Source organism: Symphodus melops (assembly GCF_947650265.1).
Source record: "Symphodus melops genome assembly, chromosome: 13".
Lineage (NCBI taxonomy): Eukaryota > Metazoa > Chordata > Actinopteri > Labriformes > Labridae > Symphodus > Symphodus melops.
The window spans coordinates 11604726-11628711 of NC_136703.1; the positions used below are offsets into that span (position 1 = coordinate 11604726).

Genomic DNA, 23986 nt, shown 5'->3' on the forward strand with positions numbered 1-23986 from the left:
TCTAACCCTGACCAGTAGCAAACACAAAATTCCTATTTCAATACTAGGGAGAGGTGGATGTAGTTCACACCAACTAAACGTGCACATTTCTGATTGAGTGAAACGATCGATCAATTAAAACTCATTTTGAACAAGTGAAAAAAACAAATTATCATAGAAACAGCAGGCTGCAGATTAAAAGTGCATATTAGCTAGCTATAACTCACAGTTTGTGTGTTTTTATGTGTCCATGTCCCTGCTGAATCCCAAATGGTCCAAAAAGCATTTTTTTTGTTTTTTTTTAACTCTTCAATTAGCATCAGTTAATCTGGTTAATCGGTATTTGATAGCGAGCCGAGGCTTCATCTGACTACTTCAAAAACCATTGATAGCATTGCCTTGATACCCAGGGCTCCACCCAACAGTTGCACTACAGGCAGGCTGACTAAGTAAGCCCTTCTGTGTACATAAACCATTTATTGACATGTTTTCTGAGATAAAGTCTCGAAACCTTTTTTTGGCTTGTTGAGCCTTTTACTTTAATTTTTTTTCTCTCACAGTGATGCAACACTAAAGTTGTTTTGATTTACTTCCTCAAGAGATAGTATAAGACCACCTTAGGCGGGAAGTTTCTCTTTCTGGCACAAGCGGTAGACCTAAAAGTATCCTGCAGTGATCAGTCTGCCTTTATTTCCACATCATAGTGTATTCATTATTGAGATAAAGAGAAGAATCTTTGAACTTTCTCCCGATGTGCATAAGGCAGCATGGCATTTTAATGGGTTAAGATTTTAGAATTCTGTAGTCTGAGCTCAGAATTGGACGTGTATTCCATGTAATGCTTCTTCAGTGGTATCAATAATTGTTCTAAGGTTATAAGGGAGGATTTTTTGATGAAACGATCACTGTATGCACAGCCAGAGAAAAAGTCATTACATTTTCCCTGGATAATAAGCGCTGTTGGTTTTAATCTTACTGCAGTTATTACATTTTTAGGCTCTTGGCTTACCTCAGCTGTGAATGTTTGTGAGAGAGAGGCAAAATGACACCTGTGAAATCAGATGTGACAGTATGTACAGTGCCTGTGAAGTGAGCTGTGCTTAGAATAACACTCGAGCCACTGAAATTCCTGAACGTCTTTAAATACGGAAGAGTTAAGATGCAGGGAGTTGTTGTGGAGTACAGACATGATTGATGTTTATTATACACAGAATTAAGGTGACAGGTTTGGATCGAGTGGTGGAGATTGGTGCACTTCACCCCAATCCTGAGAGCTTCCTGCTCTGTGGTGCGGCGTTCTGTGCTAATCTGAAGTTGCTACAGGGTGCTGACACATAAAGTGATGAAACTGAGTGATACGCTACATCCTCTCTTCTCCCCTCTCTGAAGACAAACCCATTCTCGAAGTGATTCCATTTATTTGAGCTGTCAGTCTGCGCCTGTTTCCCTTTGAACTACTCTGGATGCAGCATATTTAATGTGATAATTCCGCTCCGTCTTCCTGCTTCCGTCTGATATTTCATTGGAGTGTATTTCTGTTCCCTCAGCCAAGCCTCAGTGGATCCAGGCCATGAAGGACACGGCCCTGGCCATAGAGGAGAGACTGTACTGGGAGTGCCGGGCCAATGGGAAGCCCAAACCTTCCTACACGTGGCTGAAGAACGGCCAACAGCTACTCTCAGAGGTAAATTACTGCCCGTCTTCTGCCACTTCCCGATGTTTCATTTTAAAGACTTAATCTTCAGCTCCAGCTCATCCTTTCATTTCAGAGAGCCGGATGCCAGGCACATGGCTGTTTTTTTTCCAAGAGCAATTCAGAGTGAGATGAGAGGAGAGTGTAAACATCTTGCTGAGGTGTGCCAGAGATGAGGCATGGATGTAACTGTCTCTTATTCTGCTCTACCTTGGCAGATTACACAGTCTTAGAGAGTGGATCAGTGTAGTCCCTGGGAGATTGCTCCGTTTAATCTGAATGGAGTCAGTGGTTGTTTTTCATTATTCATGGTGCATGTTTAAGCTCCTCCAGATTTAGGGACAATGGGCTTAATCTCCTGTGAAATATACTGTATATAGCAGCACACCTCACTCCAGACCACCAGAGAAATTCATGCCGTCTCCCGTATTTCAAGATCCACAGCGTTAAAAACGACTTCACTTTATCATGCAGCTGAGATTTTTTTTTTTTTTTTTTTACTCAGTAACATTTAATAATACTCAGGGTGCAGCTTCTTCTTTACACTTCAACTTCAAATGTCGAGCTTTAATATCAGAAATAAATTTTTTAATGGAATATATTTACATTAGTTATTGGGTAGTGTTTGCCAATGATGGGAAATTATTTTTCTCAGTATGATAGTTTGAGTTCCGTCACATGACACATGGTTCAGATAACCAGGCTGTTTTTAACAATGAATGTGAGAGATTAATCCTCTAAAGGCAAAACAGAGGCCTTACAAGACTGGACTGAGTGCTATGTAAGGTTGTTAAGGCAAAACACTTTCATGCTAAAGCTTAAATCTCTTATTTATGCAGAAGAAAAAAAATAACTACACTCACATCAGAATAATGATTAATTTAGCAACATGGACACATATTGTGCAAGCTTGAAAATGGAGGCTGCCTTCCAACGTTTTATTTCAATGTCTTATTTTTGTCATGTAGCAAAAACAAACCAAGATTAGAACCCAAGTGCAGACTAAATTAAAGGAATTACTTTAACCAAAAAAGGCAAAAACAAACGCTTACACTTTCAAGTCCAAGAAAAATAGAATGGGAAAAACTCCACAAAGAGTTAAAAGGAGCAAAAGACATGACACAGGAACATGGGTAGGAGAACGTATGAATTTACAATAAAAGGGAAGGTCCACTGAAGCTAAACAGACACAGGAGAAGACTATCAGGGCAATCACAATGGAGGAAAACCAGACAGAGGGAGGAAGTAAGACAAGAAAGTATCACTCTGGAATAGCACAGGAAACATTAAAGACACTTTGAAATGCTGTGCATGGTAGAAAAATTAACTTCCTTGCATTAAAGAGCCTTCATTGACATACAGTTTTGATTTAGCAGGTCTATATTTTAAAGCGTTGAAGACTTTGTTACAAGATTGCAAGAATGTATTTAAAACAAGAAATAGGGTTTCTCTTCTGACTGATTCATCCCCTTCAACGTAAACCTGATTTCATCTACACCCATTGACAATGCCTCCAACCCTGTCCAACGCTTATTGAGCTGCTCTAGAGCGTGCTGAGCCAAGCAGAGGCAACCTTTAAGTCGTAAGCAATAATTGCTTTCTTTCATCCTTTTTTTTTCACAGGACAGAATCCATGTGGAAGATGGAGTCCTGACAGTGTCAGTGCTGACTCTCGCTGACGCCGGCATGTACCAGTGTGTGGCTGAGAATAAACACGGCGTTATATATTTTGCTGCTGAACTAATGGTTTTAGGTAGGCTGGCATTTATCTGTCCCCTAAATCCTCCAATCACTGTTGGCAAAGAATCTTAAAGGTCAACTTACTATCATTCTTAAAGGTTGTCTGGATTTGCGGATGATGGGGTCAGGGAGGAGGTTTTTGTAGGGTCAAACATATTTTAAAAATATTTTTCCCATTTGTGATATACAAATCCCTTTGATCTTATCCTGGGTGTTATGTGATTGTTAAATTAAACAAGTTCGAATATTTTTTTTTTCATAAATCTATTATGTACACAAAAACATGTCTTACAGATTTGCCTTAATAAATTACAGCTTATTGTATTTAGTTCCCATTACAAATATTTATCCTGTTACTTCTGTGTTTTATGGTTCAGAAAGATCAAAATGAAGCATGCTGCAAAAACCCTGTGAAATGTGATGCCGTCTTCTTCTAAAGTCAGTTTACTGTTTCCCATCAGCCTCTCCTCCAGACTTCACAGGGAACGTCCTCAGAGCTTTGCTCAAAGCCAAGGCAGGAACTACAGTGACTTTAGAGTGTAAACCCCAGGCCTATCCTATCGCCAGCATCCTATGGAAGAAAGGCAACCTGCCTATTCACACCAATGACAGGTGAGGACTGACATGAAAGTTTTCTGTGTGTCATTTGAAACCACTTTGCTGATGCAAAAGTATGATGGATAGACAGAGTAGAGATATGCACACACAAGCCAATAACTGTATGTTTGTATGAAGATATCAGAGCAGGTGTTGTTTAACCTTTGTTATTGATTAGATCGTAGCGCATGTACACAAACTGCTTAAAGTCTACTATCATACTGCAGATAAACACAAACAAATCTAGAATTAGACTCTGTCTAACAACACATTATACACTTTGTTTTTGCAAAGTAGGTTGTAAACTGCTGTTTCTGTACTCTGCCACAGGATTTCACTTTCCCCCGATGGAACACTGAGGCTTGCCAATGTGAGCAAGTCTGATGCAGGCAGCTATACGTGTTTCGCCAGGAATAGATTTGGCATGTCTAGTACAACTGGAAGACTCCTTGTAACTGGTGAGCCCTGCCGTGAAATAGCAGTATGTTGTGCTTTTCCACTTAGTATGCAGAATTCTCTGCTCAGTATGGATTAAAAGAGGAGAGAGAGGTGCTATACCAAGAGACATTGAGTCAATAACTGTGGGTAGAAAACAGAAACAAACTTCAGGTTTAGATCTGAGGAGGTTGTGCAAACTTAGGGAAGTCATTTTCCTTGAGGCTCCTAACATAATGTCTTTGCATGATTTAGTAACATGCTGAATTGTTCGTTTGTATCTGTGAGATTCATTTCCAAAACTAGTTCAGTATTTTATTTGGCTTTTTTTGTGCTGAAACTGTTACAAATATAATATTTAAAATAATTCCAGTCTTTTTGTGTTATGTTATTAAATTGTTTTTTATGCCTTCATTTCCCAATAGATGCAATAATTCACATGGAAGGTGTTTGAGAAAATACTTGATCATTATTTACCTCAAAGCAGTGAAAAACAACCAATTTAGGGCAACATGGAATGAAATTAGGTGGAATCAATGTAAGTGTTAGTGGGGAGGTGTTACATATGACAGCATCTGTAACACCACGTTTTTTTGCTGGCGTGCTTGAGCGTGTTCTCGTCACTTTTATTACCATGTACAGTGCGACAAGCAGCCCATGAAGTCTTATCTGATCTGCAGTGTATTGTAATTGCTATCAGGACTTCAGATTATTATTCAAGCTACAGCCGCCTAGTAGTATTAGACCATTGAGGTGGTGCCAAGCTTAGTGCCACATCATTCCACTTAGATGATAATGGACTTTTGGGGCAGATACTGGTATCGATAATGGGAAGAAAAACATCAGATAATGATATATCAGCTCAGCTGATATCTTTCTTTGATCTATATTTGAGCCGTAGAGAGATAAATAGATATAGATACTCGGCCTCCAGCTCAGAGCAGGAGTGTACACTGATGAATTGGACAGTAATGTGGGCGACTGAGGAGACCATTGAATTTTTTTTTTTTTTTTTTTTATCAACGAAGAAATCCTTCCTCTTGGCGATGTGATACACAGTTATTGTGTTAATTCCTCAAATGCAGTTATCCAACATTTGTGAATGAGATGTGCGTCCAGTTTAGCGACGACAAGATGTTCACTCAGGTGGAATGTGACTGCGCATGTAGAGTAGATGTGTCACCACTTCCCACTCTGGAGAATGATGGTTGTTTTAATCCTTAAAACACACTCTTCTGGTGAAAGAGAAATGTGTACAGTAAAAACCCAAATACTATAACCCAAATGCTATTCAATTGGTGGATAGTATCAGGGCAGATCTGTGATAACATTACTCAAAACCAATAGTCACTTGATATGTTATTATCAGCCAATATCAATGGCTGGATGATTAATCGGTCAGGCCCTTCTCTATATAGATTATACTGCTTTGCATGTGACAGGTGTTTGACTGAGCTACTATGAAAGAAATCAACAAAAGCTCATAGTTTTACATGTAATGTGTCCTGTTCTCTCTGAGACTGGCAGCCATCCCACCAAAAATGACTTCCATCTTCCAAATACAATTTCTGGGGCAGATCCAACCAGAATAATCCAGGGGCCAGTGGACATGGAGATCATTGTGGGCGAGAGCATCGTGTTACCCTGTCAGGTCACCAGTGACCCCGTTCTTGACGTTTCATTCTCCTGGGCCTTCAACGGACAGCTCATTGCCAAGGGAGACGGTCACTTTGAGCTGGTGGGCGGGGTGAGTGACCCGCAGTCGTACTTCTTCAGAATGTGTGAATGGCCAGTTGGCACCTCTTCCCATAGTGCTTCACTTCATCTGAGCCATTAGTTAAAAGAGACAGCTTGTGGGTTTGACATCATGGGATTTCTTGGAGAGATTTACTGTGGCTTGTGTCACTGCGAATGGTGTGATAGCATCCTTATTTTGCAATTGTAAAAATCTCCTTCAAGGCAAGAATTGCTTTAGGAATGTGAATGTCTCTTGAAGGATACACTGTAAGACCATTCTGCTCAGCTCAGAGTGCCAATTCTACTTTTGTGAATGGAAACGTGGTTGCTACTATGTCAAAATGCCCTTCCTACATAGAAATCACTATGTAGGTAATGTGTTAGCTGCTCAGCCATTGTGACAGGTTGTCATCTTCTTGAGCACACTTCCCCTACTCGAGCTCAGCCCTCTGAGGTAATCTATTTTTTAATACTTTGGCTGGTCCTGCTTTCTTTTCAAATCCTACTTTGACATAGCCTGCTGCACAGCTCCTTGTAACAGAAAGGGGATACACATCATTAGAGGTGTCTTTTAAAGGAATGAAAGCATGGCAGAGCCCCAGATGACAAAACACTTTCTGAACACCCTCACCCCCCTTTGGAGATTAACCATTCTTCATCTGTGTGTTTGACTGACAATGTTCTTATCAGAAGAGACTCCTTCCCCAGAAATCCTCGAATGTCCCCAGTCCAAAGAGATTATCAACTTAACTTTGCTGCTTCAAGGAATTTAATTTCCATAATTAAACCATGTTGGCTCTACTGCCACATTTCCCTGCCAATGCCGAGGGAAGATTTTCCCACTAATTTACCATTTGCTGCTTACGGGTGTCCTCTTGATGAGAATCTAGTACGTCTTTTTTCATCTCCAATAAAGCAAAAAAAAAAAAAAAAACAGCCGTATTCAATAGCAACAGCTTATTTGTTAGCTTCTTGATACAGGTCTTAAAGGTCATTTTGCAAAAAGCATGTGAAACAGCAGAGGTCTTGTTGGACACAAAAACTCATACTGCTGTATCCAATTCATAAAAATTCTGGCCTTGATCCTCATCATAGACAGAAAAATGTGATTCAGAAGTTGTGTTATTTTCTTATTTGTTTGCCTTCATGGCTTTGACTGCAAAAACTGTCAAAAGATACGTGTAATATATCACCTTTTGAAACAGGCTTGATTCTCCCCGCATAGTCCCAGCTAAATAACTGCAGGATCTGCAAAGGTTTTTTGGCACAGCTATTTACTGCACCTTATATACGCTTGACTACGTTCTTTAATAAGCTGTCACAAGGTCTGTTATCTTTCATGCTACATAAAGCTTTCTCTCCTCCTTGGTAGAGAGCAGCAGGAGATCTGATGATCAGGAACATTCAGCTTTACCATGCCGGCAAATATATCTGCGTGGTGGACACGGACGTGGAGAGCCTTTCAGCCGTGGCTGTATTGATCGTTAAAGGTAAGGAAACCTCCTTATGGATCTGCAGTCACTAATTAAAACAGCCTGATTGTTTTAGGATTCCTAGGTTTTTTTTAAACGAGGAAAACAGTGCATGTTAAGGACTTGTAATGTAGTACAGTAATAATAGGTTTGTGTTGGTTGTTTCTTATTTATCCCCTGAAAGTAATATTTGGTTTTAGGTACAGTAGAGTGAGCTATTCATGTACAAACGTTGGATTCTGTCATGTTGCACAAACATGTGTTGTTTTGCAAATTGCATGACAGCTGTTCTCTCATACACTTTATTTAAGAGTAGCACAAAGCTTGAAAAGTGAAGAAAAAACTGAAGCGCCTTAAGTCTGCCTTCTGAATCACAGCCAGTAGGGATTGATTGCACATGCTGCAAAAAGAAGTCCAATATGATATATATAGATGAGAAAATGAGACTGCTGTACTTTAATGAGTTTAGAGTCTGTACCACTAGATTAAACTCCTCTGCAACCCGACATTTTAAAAGTGATCGTTCCAGCTTTACTTCAAATTGACAAAAAAGCAGGGTGTGCTTTAGGGAGTGGCCACCTCTCACTGACATGTCTCTGCTTGAGTTGCTCTGAACCAGGAAGAAAACATAGCAATTCCTTTTGAGCGTTACATCCATAAATGGTCATTTCTAGTTTTAAATAGCATAAATGGTGTCAGTCAAAACGCCAAACAGAAAGAGGAGTCAAATCATCATGTGTGACATCTTGGTGGCTCAGTCCACCTCTATATGTGGATGAGTTATGTACGTGCTTGACAGGGAGGGTTGAGTAAGTAGTTATCGTTTGTCTGCTTACTGCAACCTCACTGCTACTGCTTCCACTTTATCCTACACACTAGTCTTTTGACTAGTGTGTATCTATCTATCTATCTATCTATCTTTTGTGAATTGTACATGATGGACTACTCTTACATAGCTCTTTTCTACCTTAACCCAACAAAGCACCCTTCAGTTTGCCTTTCATCGTTCCATTCACACACGTTGATGACAGTTGAGCTGCAAGGCCTGCCCATTGGGAGGATGTTGGAGTTCAGTATCTTGCTCAAGGACAGTTTGACATACAATAGCTTTAAAGTGAGTGATAAATATAGATGCAAAATGACCCAGAGTGGAAAAAAAAACCGTCTGTACTTTGTGAGGTGTAGCTAAAAAAGCTGCATTGCAAAACATGAAGGAAAAATACATGATGGTGATAACTTAGGGATATGCATTACTGAAATATGAAGAATGAAAAGGAACGCTATTCACAAAGTTCTTTTAGTCAAAAGAGTTTGCTTCAGCTTGTCATTAAAGTGTAGCAAAAACGCTCATATCCACAATAAAATCATCAGAAAAGTCTTTTTTTCTGCCCCTTTAGTTGCTGTCACTTGATAACGTCACATACTGCATGGAGTGATGTCGAAGTAGAGAACTTGACAAAACTGTGTAAAATTAGAGAAATATCGGCTATTTCCTCTATCTCTCACTTTTTGTCTGGGTGGGTAATGGCCAATTTTCAATATTGTAGCAATGTACTTGACAGTGGAATGTTTGAATTCCTTTCTGTGCTCACTCATGCAGTATGTATAGCTCCAGAGAGACACAATTGTCAGGAGCTGCATCAGGCAGAACAAAACAGAACAGCGTTTGTTGTGTTTTCTGTTAGTAGCAGGTTTATGTTTGTGGAGGAAATTATCAAGACTTGACTTCACTCGAAAAAGACTCATTAGTACCAGATGGCTCATGTTGATGAAAGTTTATACATCAGGTGAATACTCGAGGAGACATGATTCAACATCACTCTTGCTCAAACACAACTGCCGGACACTTCCATAGTCCAGTTCCAGCTAGACTAATCTGTGACGTCTAGGAGATTGGCGCAAACAATAGCAAGTACTCCCAACCATCCTTGCAAATATCAGGATGACTCTCTAAGCTGTCCTAGTTTTTTAGACAAAGATAAACTGTATCAGGTCTGACTGACATTAGGACCAGTGAATTAACATTAAACATTTCATTATTTGATCAGGTAATTATAGAAATTCCACTACAATGTTGTGTGCAAGTCAAGAGGAAGATACGACAAATAGCACACCATATTGACACTACATAAATGTGTTAAATGACAGATGTGATGACTGAAGAGTTTAGTGTCTGATTTTTAAAATGGTTTGATCCATGTCTTTATCTTGTAAAATATACCCATGTGTGCTTCAGCTTGGCATGTGGAAGATTTGCTAGGCCAATTTCATTAACCTCTCCTTTCCAAACGACTCAGAACCAAGTGGAAATAAGGCGTTTCTCCTGCAGAAGCAATATCAAGACCATGGAAATTGATTGGCCCAGTATTGACTGGAGAGAAACTCGTCTATGACTCAGATTGTGCATTATTTACACTTCCTGCTCAAGGCAGCTGTCATGGATGTCTCATTGCTTGGATCAAATGGCTTCAAACATAAGGGGGGTAAAGAATGATGCTGGAGAGAAAAGCAGTCATGGAGAGAAAATGCCTTTATACAATAAATACAGACTTGCTGTAACACCTAGTTTCAAATGTTATTTTCCAGTCTAACATTCAGGGTGGGTCATTAATGATAGTGTGAGGCCACACAGATTTGCTTTATTGCGTCCAGTAATCACCTATAGTTTGCCTTTTGCGGCTCAAAAACTTCAATTGTCATACTTGACCAATGTTCAGTTATGTTCCACCAACATCCCTATTCCTTCTTTTTGCCGTGTAGAGACCTTTAAATCTCCCAACAAAATCTAATGACTGAAAAATCTATTATCACATCAGTATTAAAGAAAGCTGATACTATGCCTCTTAAGCTTCTCCAGCAGCGAATGAGCTTGATTAGGTTTAGCAGGCACAATTGTTCAACAACTTGATAATTCACTGCATCCTCATGTCTAAGTTCTTCTAATTCTTTTTTTTTTTTCTATTTAATTTAAAAAAAAAAAAAAAAAAGTCTCTCCACCATTGACTGGCTCCTGCAATTGTAACACCTGACCTCAACCTACGCACACGTTTTCTCATTTACCTCTCTTTGTAGCAAAATGTGCATGCAGATTTGAATTTACTTACGCAGACTGTTATGCCAATACAACGAATTCTAAACTGTGAAGGAAGGTATCATCCAAATGAACGAAGTAATGGTCTGAATATGTCATTTATAGGATGCTAACTATTGATGCATAAATGCAAAAGAAGCATCTGATACATACATAACATTTATCTTTTCTCTCTGTTCTGTTGTAAATATTTTGAACCCTCACCTAACTTTCAACATTGTATCGAGCTATGTTATTATTTTCGTCTTGTACTCGAGTATAGACCCTGCTACATACTAAATACAATGAGTTAAAAGTAAAATATGATCCCCGCTTAATTATTGTGGAATAGAAATAAAAACATTTAAAGGGAACCAATGTGATAAAAGTGTGTTAACATTATTCTCAAATACAAATCTTGCGTAAATAAAGTACTCCGTTTCTTTCTATTTTTGAGACTAACATATTTTGTCTGAAAACAAGTCCTCATCCTGTCTGTATTATCCACAGCACAAGCGGTATTGATCAGAACTACTTTCTATCAAAGCAGTTGTCCTGTGTTATGTGTATCACCCAAAGCAATAGGGAATCTGGGGAGAGATTTCGCTGCTGATTGTTTTGTTTTTTTGTTGTTGTTTTTTTGAACATTTCTCTGAAGTTTGGATCACGACAAAAAATCAATTCTATTAACATTTATTTTGGGATGGAAACTGAAATCTCACAAACTCTGTGCACAGCTTTATACTGGGATAGATAGTGGATATGAAAAAAAAAACACAATCAGATAATCTTCGGTGAGTGGCTGCACTTTCAAATGTTTAAATATCACATTTTTTATGTAAAAACAACAGTTTTAATGATGCATGATTCATTTAACTGTGGTGATGTAGAGTCAGTGTGACAAGGTTGAAAGGAGTGTGATCATTGCTTCACACATAGACATTTAAAATACTGGCGCTGATACTGATAATTGGTGTTAAATGCATGAAACACATTATTGCGATCATGTAATATGAGCCTTTAGTAGCAGCTGAAAATCATTTGCAGGATACTGTTTCTGATCCTGTCTCATTCCTCTCCTCTCACACAACTGAAGGTCAATGATCGCTGCTGACACAAAGATCACTTGCGCTATTTTTTTTTTTTTGACAATGACAACAGAAAATCAGATGCCACTCCACAATGTCACACGCAACACACACACACACACACACACACACGCACACACACACACTGGTTGGTTGTGGTTATGTAGAAGGTCATGTTATAAAGATTACATCATGGTCATTAGCATCTAAACCACTTGGTCAGCTCTCAGGCTTGTTTGACAGTTGCATCATTATCAACATCATTGTGTAGGGAATAAGACAGGCTCTATGACTACTTCAACTACTGAACAGTGTGTTATTGTAGTTTCTGAAATGTAAGCGTATATCAGAAATGTGGAAAACTTTACATTTAAATCGAAATGATGTGTGTTTTAATAGTAGTGTCTGTAAGTACTCATAAGATTAGCAGATTATTAGTTCGTCCTTTGCCAGCTTCACAATAAAAGCCCAGACTGTCTGTCCATTTTAATAAAAGATTATTTGAACACCCTCAAGACACTGACAGCAACCTCTTCCCTCAGCCAATGAAATATAATTAAGAGGATAAGGAATTGATCCTTGATTGTCTGCTACATTGATATGTATTAATGAGGCGTATGAGGTGTATTAAGGTTTTTTTTTTGGTTTTTTTGTTTTTTTTATCAAGAGCTGCTAATGAGTTTTGCAAAGATCAATTCCTCTAACGCCAAGGTCTTCAGGCCAAATGTACATGGGCAGCTCATTCACAGCTTCTGTAAACGGGGGGAAAAAATGTAGTTCAGCAGCTGCTTTCTTGCATACATGCTCAGCCGAGTCTCGTAATAATTTATATATGTGTCCAGTATGTATGCATTAGCACATGTAGTATGTAAATACTGCATTAGCGTGTGTTTGTTTTTCCACAGCATTGATTGTGTATTAAAATGATCGCTCAATATTTGAATAATTAGAATATTTTTTCCTCTGATGAGAAAGCACTTCAGAGTCAGTAAGGAGTGTGAAGCAGAGCTTGAGGCGTCGTTATTCTGCGGTGTGTCTCTTAGCTCTCCAGTGGTCTATTATTTCTGATGAGCTGACACATTCATTAGAAACAGGAAGCAGCAGATGAGGGTAAAGTAAAACATCACACAGCTTAATTGGTGGGATAATGAAAATAAATGATAAAACTCTGCTTCTTCAGGGCTGTGAGGCTCTTTTTCATCTTTTACCTTTTAATTCGAACCTCTGCACCTACTTACGTCTGCTGTTTCCGCGATCAATTACCAAGAGAAGCATGAAAGGGAAGGATTACAGGTTGGGTGAATATTGGAGGATAAATCTTGAATTAACTTTTAATTCCTTGTGAAGGGCATAACTTCTCCTCAAAGCCTACACTCAAAGCTCTTTATAAATGTTGATTTCAAATATAGAGTATCTTAAGTTAGCATAATGTCTTGTAGCAGTATATTCGGGCTGGGTGTGTTTTTTATGCAAATGTATGGCTTCTCATGTTTTCTTCTCAGTTTCTGTGACTGCACACATTCACGTCCACATTCTGTCGTCCTGTCTGTGGCTCTGCATGTGGAATGACCTCACTGTGTTCTGTGTTCCTGTGATTGTAACAGGCCCCCCCAGCCCTCCAGACTCGGTGACAGTTGAGGAGGTGACAGACAGTACAGCCCAGCTCGCGTGGAGCCCCGGCAGAGACAACGGCAGCCCCATCACAAATTACTTCATCCAGACCAGGACTCCCTTCACTGTGGGCTGGCAGAGGGTTAACACAGGTAGGCAGCACTTAAAGATGAATTCATGAAGTCATTCAATACCACGTGTGATGCTGGTCAGATAATTTCTAGATCCCCTCAGGGAAATTGCCTCTCTGCGTGGAGGTCAGATTGTGGGGTCAGCTACAGAACAAAGGCTCTGGAGATGTTTGGGATTCAGGGTTTTACACAAGAGAACTGGAGGATAATGTTGCTGCTTTTACATGATCACACTTAAAACCACTTCTGTGACCTTTAAACCTTCTGCGGTCAGTTTTGATGTTTCCCTTTTGAGAGTAAATGAACGTTTTGTTAGTTGCTTTCCTGTTCAGCAGGAAAATGGGAACATAAAGAATTGACATATTATTTGAATGTATATTTAAAAAGGGACTGTGCTCATTTGGGATCGAATTAATAATACACTGCTCAAAAAACTAAAGGGAACACTAAAATAACACATCCTAGATCTGAACGAAGTATTCTTATTAAATACTTCTTCTTTCTTTATATAGTTGAATGTGCTGACAACAAAATCACACAAAAATGATCAATGGAAATCAAAATTTATTAACCAATGGAGGTCTAGATTTGGAGTAACAATCAAAATTAAAGTGTCCAGCATATGGTCTCACAAGGGGTCTAAGGATCTCATCTTGGTACCTAATCTCAGTCAGGCTACCTCTAGCGAGCACACGGAGGCTGTGCAGCCCCCCAAAGAAATGCCACCCCACACCATTACAGACCCACCGCCAAACTGATCATTCTGGAGGATGTTGCAAGCAGCAGAACATTCTCCACGGCGTCTCCAGACTCTGTCATGTCTGTCACATGTGCTCAGTGAGAACCTGCTTTCATCTGTGAAGAGTACAGGGCGCCAGTGACGAATTTGCCAATCTTGGTGTTCTCTGGCAAAACGGTGTTGTGCTGTAAGCACAACCCCCACCTGTGGACGTCGGGCCCTCAACTCACACTCTGACCATTTGAGCAGACACATGCACATTTGTGGCCTGCTGGAGGTCATTTTGCAGGGCTCTGGCAGTGCTCCTCCTGTTCCTCCTTGCTCAAAGGCGGAGGTAGCGGTCCTGCTGCTGGGTTGTTGCCCTCCTACGGCCTCCTCCACGTCTCCTGATTTACTGGCCTGTCTCCTGGTAGCGCCTCCATGCTCTGGGCACTACGCTGACAGACACAGCAAACCTTCCTGCCACAGCCTGCATTGATGTGCCATCCTGGATGAGTTGCACTGAGTCGGTTGTAGACTCTGTCTCATGCTACCACGAGAGTGTACGCACCGCTAGCATTCAAAAGCGACCAAAACATCAGCCAGAAAGCATCGTAACTGAGAAGTGGTTTGGGGTCACCACCTGCAGAACCACTCCTTTATTGGGGGTGTCTTGCTAATTGCCTATAATTTCCACTTGTTGTCTATTCCATTCCCACAACAGCATGTGAAATTGATTGTCAATCAGTGTTGCTTACTAAGTGGACAGTTAGATTTCCCAGTAGCGTGATTGACTTGGAATTACATTGTGTTGTTTAAGTGTTCCCTTTATTTTTTTGAGCAGTGTATATGTAAAAAGCAGACTGCACGTGTGCAGAGGCCACAGTCCTTGCCACACTCATCACTGGTTGGACTCCTAATAAATAACCATTTGGTGCTTGTCATCCCCCTTTTCCCATGTCTAAAAAGAACAGTATAGCTCTTTTCACATAATGCTCCTGAAAATATCTAGAAAATGTCTGGAGGACTGCTCAGGATATTCTCCTGACCTGGCTGTTCACACATGCACTTTATCCTTGTCAGACAGGAGGAGTAGCAGGGGGTCTCCTGAGGGAATATGTGGCAAGGCAGGGCCTGTACAAAAGACACAGAAGTAGCGGACGAAGCGAGATAAGATGCTATAATAGAAGTATTTGCATTTATATCAGTGCTGCATGTAGCTTGATGGAATCACATTATTAACAAAAGAGCAGAGAACTGTAGAAACAGAAAACGTAATGCAGCTGTTTAATAACATGCACAGAGATCTTAGCGTTTATACAGCCTCTGCACTGACTCTAGCAACAGTATATAAAAGTCACCACCCACTCCAACTCGCTTGAGGTGAATTCTCCAGAGAATGTGCTCCTGCGTTCTCACGACAGCCCACTCGGACTTGCTGGGGGAAAAAAATACAACGGGGTTGACAGGAGAAACTCTGAAGTGAAGTCCGTGTGAAACATTTGTCTGTATTTTTTAAAGCAAACAAATATCCTCCGGCAAATATAAGGACTTGTTCACTAGTTTTTGGCAAGTGTGAAAGCCCTATATGTCACGCAGTAGTTTGTTATAATTGCTACAGAGCTAGAAAGTATGAGAGAGAAAAAAAGAAGTCAAGAAAAAGTTAAGTCCAGTTAAAGCTTCTATAATCAATATTTTTCATTAACAAGGGATCAAATGGCGATGTGTAATGTGAAAGAGGTGACTTGTAATGATGAACCCAAAGATAATTATCAGCTAACTCAGCAGTTGCTCTCCGCTCTCTCAAGCTTTTCTCGTCTTCAGTTAATACAGTTTAAGTTCTCCATTTATCACTTTCACACAATACAGCCCCAAACACGTTGGCTACAGCAACAAAAGGCAGAAAAAATGTCATACTGGGGGTGTTGCCTTGAAACTAAAAGCCACCGGTTTGTTATCTTAGCAGAGCTTTTTGCAACTACGTAGCCAGATTTTCCTTTAGCGTAGATAATCAAAAGAGGAAGTTACAGACTTACATGCATGATAACTAACAATATGGCTAATTATTTTTGCTGCTCCAAATTTTTTGTGTGAAAAAAGTCAACCATTTAGTTCAGCTTTGAAGGATAAATAATCATCTGTCCTGTAAATGTTGCTTATTTGCTGAGTGTTTCTTTTGCCACAGTGTGCTCCAAAAAACTGTTTTAATTTGGTTTACTGTTGTTGGAGTTTGAAAATGACTTTGACTCCCACTGTGTAACTGTCAAAAAAAAAAGTCACTGTTATAGACAACAATGCTCACGTCTAGGCCACTTACCTTACCTTTGTCCTCTGCATGTCACCCATACTTAGCACGAGTAGTATTTAAGTGCCCGCTTCAAAGGTCTTACAGCTTGAAGTATCTCCACACTTGCACTTTTGCCTTAGTTTATTTTGAAAATGTGTGTCACAACAGAAGTTAAGGAAGGCAGTGTTTTTGATATTTTGCAGACCTTTCAGTCAAAAATCTAAAACTCTGTTTCTGCTTTGTGGTAGCTGCTTAAAGGTATTTACATTAGGAAGGTCAAGGTGACATCAGGTTAAGAAACTAAAAGTTATTACAGCCTTACAATTGTAAATGGTCTTTAAAGGTCACATTGTATCCTCCTTTCAAAAAGTTTAAATTAGTCTCAGACCTCCCCAAACTGTGTCTGTAAAGTTCCTTGCTTAAAATCCACTCCATTCTGTTTTTTATCCCTGCTCAGAACACGACTGTTTCTGTGTCCATAGTTTTCAATTGGGATTTGAAGATTAATTGTGAGGCAGTTAAAAATCGATTCACATCGGTACTCTGAAAAGTGAATCGCAGTAATATGATGAGCGTCAGCAGCTGTACAGCAGAGGCGGTTGGTTGTAACAAGCAGGTGTTTTCATAGCAGCTGCGGAGACCAAACCGCTCTAACAAGCCGGTTTGTAGCCTCGCTCGCCTACACGTGCAAGAGCCAAAGAGATTACGAGATGCATTGGTGTTATCATAAAAAAATTAAAGGAATGTTTTTCAGTCATCTCATAATTTGTCCTTAGTCTCATTTTGTAAAATAAATTGTAAGAGAATAGTATTGTGAACCCACTATCTTGTATCGTGAGTTGAGTGAATCGTTACATCCCTAATTTTCAATGAAGATTAACTGCCTCTTAAGCCCCTCTCTGATAGGACTTGGGTGGCTCTGACTTTTTTTTCACTATCCCTTGTTGTTTACTGTGGAAAGGCATACTCAGAGGGCAGAACAAACACCTAGCTGAGGGAGTCTCACCCACCTGGGGGAGGGGTTACTGCCCTTTGTGATGTCATGAAGTGTAAATCTCCAAACAGTCTGTTTGAGCACATTTTGTGATTGTGGCATTGTAATAATTGGGGTGTTTGCAGACAGGCTAGGGACACAGAAAAACATGGTCAAGTGTACAGTATTTTGCATTATATGTGACCTTTAATGACTGATTCTAATTCTCGTCTTCATGGTTTGTTGTTTTCAGAATTGTGTGAACATTTGCTTTTCTTGTTCACTTGATTACATGCACACAGTTTATGTACTTGTATAAGTATATCCTGCATATTTTTTCCTTTTGTATCCAGTCCCTGAGATAATTGATGGAAACACCGTCACAGCCACGATAGTGGACCTTAATGCCTGGGTGGAATATGAGTTTCGGGTGTTGGCCAGAAACAGTGTGGGTGTTGGAGAACCCAGCCCTGTGTCAGTCAAGACTAGGACAGAGGACGCAGGTATACAATTGTCTACCATTTTAATCCTTCATTTTATCATATAGAAAATATCAACTATGATCTGCAAAAATACCACCACCATCATACCATCTTCATCTCTCTGAGGCCTTAGGGGTTTTTCATGGAGGTCTGAACAAGGTCTGTGTTTTGTAGTTCCTGATGCAGCGCCAGGTGACGTGGGTGGAGGAGGTGGAAGCAGATCTGAACTTGTCATCACATGGGAGGTAAGTCATCAGTCTTATGTTCTAGTATGTTATTCAAAGTACCCGTAGTTCATCTGTTTTCTCGACTTGAGCGAGGGTGCTAAATTTAAGCCCCACGCAATCGTTTGCTTGAAGTTGTCATAAATTTGGGGTTAATTGAAGTCTGGAGTTGAAGTCACTGTAATTTCTTCGTTAAAGTGTCTCCGTGTAGCACACACGAGCAGAGCACTAAATCCGACAGTTATTGTCATTAATAAGGCTTTGATCTGTGGTTGAATTGCTGTTGTTCAGCCAAATCCGCTGTGCTCATATATCGAGCACTGAAGTAAACCAGTCAGGTCGCAGAGAATAATGTAGATATTCAAGAAGTCATTAGTTTGCTACTGCGCTCCCATTATTTGAGTTTTCTCATTTCATTAAAATTAGAAATAACTTCTCATCCTAAAAGCTACAGACATTCTGTAATGAGCTTAGTTTTGTCTTTTTTATGGCAGTTTGCTGCTCATTTCATTTCGTCAGGTGGGTCACAGAAGCAATTTGTGGGTCACTTTTTTTGTGGTTCCTTTCAGAGCAGGATGGTGGCTCATGTTTGCCCAGACGGGGGGTGAATGTAAGTGGTTTGTATATGTTTTAATATCACTATAGTTTTGTGTTTCACTCTCAGCCTGTCCCCGAAGAACTACAGAATGGTGAGAGCTTTGGTTACATCATTGCTTTCCGCGCCTTTGGAGATGTAAGTTGGACTCACGTGGCCACCTCTGCGCCCGGTGCGGCTCGCTACGTGTACCGCAACGACAGCATTGCGCCCTTCTCTCCATTTCATGTGAAGGTTGGCACTTACAACAGCAAAGGACAGGGTCCCTTTAGCCCTGTGGTCACCATCTACTCTGCAGAGATAGGTAAGGGAGTGAATGTGCGTGGGATTTCTTTTTGCAAAGGCTACAAAGCTTTTTCTGTTTCTGAAAGCGACGAAAATCATGAAAGCATTTTTTATTGCATCCTGTAGCCTGAGAGCCCAGTATTTTATCTAACTGTATCTACATCCCACTGTATCCAGTATTTTATCTAACTGCATCAAAATAGATGCAAGATACATGCAGGAAAAATAAATCTTTGGAAATCATTCATATGTTAAAAAGAGTAGAAAAATAGGGAGTAAAAGTGCAACAAATGTATCTTAGGGGAGGCAGATTGCCTCCAAATATCACCACTCTTTTGAACGGCTGCTCCAAAGTGAAAATCGCTTGGCATTTAGATCTATGCTACCTCTCGGCATGCTGAGAGGGGGTCAGTGTTTAGTGTTGTGCTGGTCTATTTACCAGCAGCACCTGTGTTTGGTGATTCATCCATGTAGAGATCAACAAGAATGCCGCACTGTTACAAATGTAAAATGTGTGAAGAGATTTGTTCTGCTTGCCTCTGTGCCGTTGAAGGAAAAGCAGCACTGCTCAGTTTCCTGTTGTCTGTTTTCAGAGCCAAGTGGGATGCCAGCGGGAGTTTGGGCCAGAAGTGTCTCAGCCTCAGAGATTGAGGTGAATTGGCAGGCTCTCTCCTTCACCCCTGAAAGGGTTCTGGGCTATGAGGTACATTTTTACCCTTTTAAATGGAAATTGAAATCACACACACACAACAGGTTTCAAAATGCTAGTCATCACCCCTGTCGTACCACAAAGCTGACACTTCCAAACTCGCCGTCGCTATGGTAATGGCTGTTTCAGTCAGGCGGCTGTTATGGGCAAAATTATACAGTTCTTTGTCCCAACACGACAGGAAAACATGTCATAGCGTTTTCAAGAGAACAAAAGAAAATTGCCTGTCCACATGCCTTTTCAGGTTGATGTCAGTTACTGGATATCATGATACAGAGCTCCATGATAGTCTCTGTGCTGTAGAACATACCAGACCTCGTGAAACTAAAAACTGTGATTACTTGTTTGTTTTTACAGTCTTACACGGCAGCATCATGGGAATCGATCTTCAGCCTTGTAATTGTTCTCTAAATAGAATTTGAATATTAAAATTTTACATTTCAATCCCCTCAAAGCTGATTTTATTCTGTATTTCCCTCAAAAACTGGGACAGCCTGATTGCCTTACCTGCATGCTTTCCACTGAGTAATGAGGGCGATCAAAGGGCTGTTAAAGTGCGATGTTGTTGTTGTTCCTTTGATCAATAAAAGCAAAGTTGCTTCAATATATCCATCTGGGAATGTATATGTAAAATATTCAAGTAACATTAGAGATCCCAGCTCCAGCTGATCTTGTATAGTGTTGGCAGAAGGGTGCATGGGTGGGAGATAAATGTCATGTTTTCAGTTTGACAGTTATGAGGAGCGATAGCAAAATAGTCTGGTATGTTATGAATTCTATCTGTAGTCGCTGTTTGATCTGTAATGTATTTTAATAAGCTAGATTTCAATTAGCAAACAATAAATATTACAGGCTTTATGAGGCAACATAGATTGATGCATGTAAGTCCGACAACGATCACACAAGAAATCCATTAGTCCAGCGCAAAATAAGGTCTTTTCATTTTTATAATTGATGAAACGTTTCAGTAATCAAGCAACTGGTAAAAGCACGTGAGCCTCTGCTGCTTTCTCTTTTACATGATTGCAAACTGGTGTTTTCACTCCTGGTTAGACAAAGGTTGACGGCTTTTGAAAATTGTAACATCCATTTATTTCAACAATTGGCATTTTAAAGATATTATTTTAAGATGGCTATACATTTTTGGCTATAAAACAATGTTTAATCATTTTGGCAATAGATAATTCATGTTATCCTTTTGTATTGACTTCGAGTGAAAGTATCCTGAGTTGTAAAAGGACATTAACAAAAGGCTTTGTGATATCAGATCAAACATCATCCTACAAAGATAAAATAAAACTGTGATCTGACTTAAGAGGATGGTCATTTATTAACAACCTGTTTCTCTCAAGACATCAAACACAGCTACAAATGTCCTGTTGTGCTGAATTTGTTTTTTTTTTAAAACAATGTTTTCTTGTCTTCTGTTTCGCGTCGTCTTCCTGCATCCTACTAGTGTTCACATTTTGCTCACATTTAAATCAACATGACATGCTCTCTGTCTCAAACAGGTGGTGTATTGGGAAGACGACACTAAACCTGAGACCATGGGGAAGGTTAGGGTGCCCTGGAACCAAACGTCAGTTACAGTGAGCGGCTTGGCGGGAAACACGCAGTACTTTCTGACAGTCAGTGCCTTCAACACAGCTGGCACCGGCCCCTTTCTCCCTGCAATCAATGTCACCACGAAAAAGCCTCGTACGTTTTTGCATCCAGATTTTCTGCTGTCCAAATGTTTGATTTTGATTCCAACAATGAAGCTTCTGATTGATGCAAAGTCAAATGCTTAATGAATGAAGCAATGGGACACGAGGGAGTGCTGAATATAAGCACAGCTGGGATTCAGTCTAAAAAGAAATAAGAAAATAAGAGGGGTGCTGGTACAGCTCTACCTCACATGTATGTTGCCTTTATAGAACAGTTCTTTGAGATAAATGAGATTACAGTAATCAAAAACAACTAAAGTTTATATAATGTACTCATATACATATTAGCAATAATTGGAATGCCTCCTGTTCAATTAAATAGATGAGGAACTTGTTGTACATTTGTCTTTACATCATACAGCGCCAGCACAGCCACCGCTGAATGTAGAATGGACTCTTGTTGGTTCTCAGCTTTCTCTCTTCTGGGAGCCTGTGGTGGCGATGGACTCTGAGTCAGAAGTTACAGGATACCAAGTGAGTTCTACATCCTCTCTGTGATTCAGAGCAGCATGTTTTTTTTCCTTCTATGTTTCAGTCTTGAGTGAAAGCTTAGACCTTACTTGTTTTTTGGTCTGCTGTAAGCTGTCAGGACTGTAAGATTATTTGTTTACAATTTGTCAGCCACAATGTTTCTCCCCCCCCCCCCCAATTCAGTTGTCATACAGGAGACAGAGACACAATGAGGTGAACACACTCACAACGGTCAACACAACAGCGGAGCTGACCCTCCCTGAGGAAGATGACGAGTACATCATCCACATTCGGACGCTGAGTGAAGGAGGGCTAGGCCCGGCCTCTGATCCTATACGAGTCCACCAACTAAGTAAGCTTGTTGACAATTTGACAAGTAGTTGTGGCTAAAGAAAGAAAGCTATTATAGAAGAAATGCAAGATAAAAACATAGTCCACGTTTTACAGTCTTTAGCTGTTGATAAATGCTGATTCAAGGCTGTTGAAGAGAAACAGGACTTCAGCCTCTCAGAACCTTTTAATTATTTACTCCCTCAGTAAATGAAGTCACTTAGCACATTTGAACCTGGCAGGGACATTTTGTCCTCAGTTGACTCATCATTACCCATGTCCCAAGCTATCCCTGTTTGGCTTTTCCTCGACACATATTTTGCCATAATATGCAGCACACTCCGTCTCTGTCACAGCGGTTGACTTCCACTTTTACTAGATGCTGTTACTGTCCTGTGGGACTCCAACGGGGGGCTCTTCTCCTGCTCTAAATGCTAATTTGCATTGTTGATATTCTTTGTTGAAAACCCTGAAAACAGCACTTCAGAGAGATAGAATTCTGTGCTGGCTTTTCTTTTAAATATCGTTTGAAAAAGACGTTTGCTATATTCTTTTTAGAGATAGCATTAAGAATAGATTTGGGCAAAACACATTAGCAGGCACAACATAGTGCTGTGTTTATAAAAGGTAGTAGCTGTAAAACATTAAAGGTAGTGCAATTTTGCTCCCTTCATCAATTATAAATATAAATGTATTTTCCAGGAAAGGGTTTATAATTGGATATTGTCAATAAAAGGAAAATATTAAATGATTCATGAGAGCTATTTTTACTCGCTTAAATCATACATGAGAAACTTGGGCTTTTTGCCCCTTTACACCTGGCTCCCTTCATACTGAGAGTTGCACTTATAAGAAGGGTTAGAAATTGGAGTAACTTTTACTCTTGTTTAAGAGGACAAGCTTGTTAAGATTGAAAATCTCTTTTTTAGAGTGTCTTGTTCAAGACTGGCAGCAGCACAGTTGACACATTTTCCAACAAACAATGAACATCTATACATAGAAACATCACTCAAGATGCACAGGTGAGCTGGTAGCCTATTGGCTAGTGTGTGAGCCACATGTATGGTTGCTATAATCCACCAAGCAGGTGGCCCTGGTTCACATCTGACCTGTGATGCCCTTCCAGCAAATCATTATTTGACTCTATCCACTGTACTGTCTCTGAATATAGATGTAAAATGCCCCAAAATAAATCTTCAAAAATAATTATTCAGGATGCATAACTACAATTAGTTTCTTCCCCTCAGCTGTCAGCCTCATGAACAATGTCCCTGCCCTCCCCCCTCCCCCGCTGACTCTCATCAGCCCCACAGTCAGAAAACATTGCAGTAATGTGAAGGCTGTTTCTTTATGCCTGATATTAACGCCCACTGGACTTTGAATTTATTTACTTTCATGCTCCCTTTGTACATTTTGTGTTTTTTATGATTCTTTATACTTTTTAAATTCTATTTTATATATTGGTAATTGCTTCTCATATCTTATTGTATTTAAGTACTTTTACTATTTTAGCCTAGTTCTTTCTTTCACAATACACCAAGACAAATTCCTCGTATATGTAAATGTACTTGGCAATAAAAATCGATTCCGATTCTGCCATATGTGCCTAACTGCAAGTCATTTCACATGATGTCAAAGCATCCAGTGACACCA

General features: G+C 39.9%; 1 protein-coding gene across 1 annotated transcript in view; it reads left to right on the forward strand.

Moving 5' to 3' along the window:
• cntn3a.2 (contactin 3a, tandem duplicate 2) overlaps positions 1 to 23986 on the forward strand; it is a 39545-nt gene that overhangs the window by 14194 nt on the left and 1365 nt on the right. Inside the window, exons 9-22 of the mRNA XM_079359622.1 lie at positions 1527 to 1663; positions 3296 to 3425; positions 3874 to 4024; positions 4340 to 4467; positions 6022 to 6191; positions 7554 to 7671; positions 13416 to 13574; positions 17885 to 18034; positions 18188 to 18258; positions 18902 to 19136; positions 19711 to 19820; positions 21338 to 21524; positions 21894 to 22006; positions 22187 to 22355. Coding sequence (XP_079215748.1) covers positions 1527 to 1663; positions 3296 to 3425; positions 3874 to 4024; positions 4340 to 4467; positions 6022 to 6191; positions 7554 to 7671; positions 13416 to 13574; positions 17885 to 18034; positions 18188 to 18258; positions 18902 to 19136; positions 19711 to 19820; positions 21338 to 21524; positions 21894 to 22006; positions 22187 to 22355 — 2028 coding nt within the window. The remainder of the gene's footprint in view (positions 1 to 1526; positions 1664 to 3295; positions 3426 to 3873; positions 4025 to 4339; positions 4468 to 6021; positions 6192 to 7553; positions 7672 to 13415; positions 13575 to 17884; positions 18035 to 18187; positions 18259 to 18901; positions 19137 to 19710; positions 19821 to 21337; positions 21525 to 21893; positions 22007 to 22186; positions 22356 to 23986) is intronic.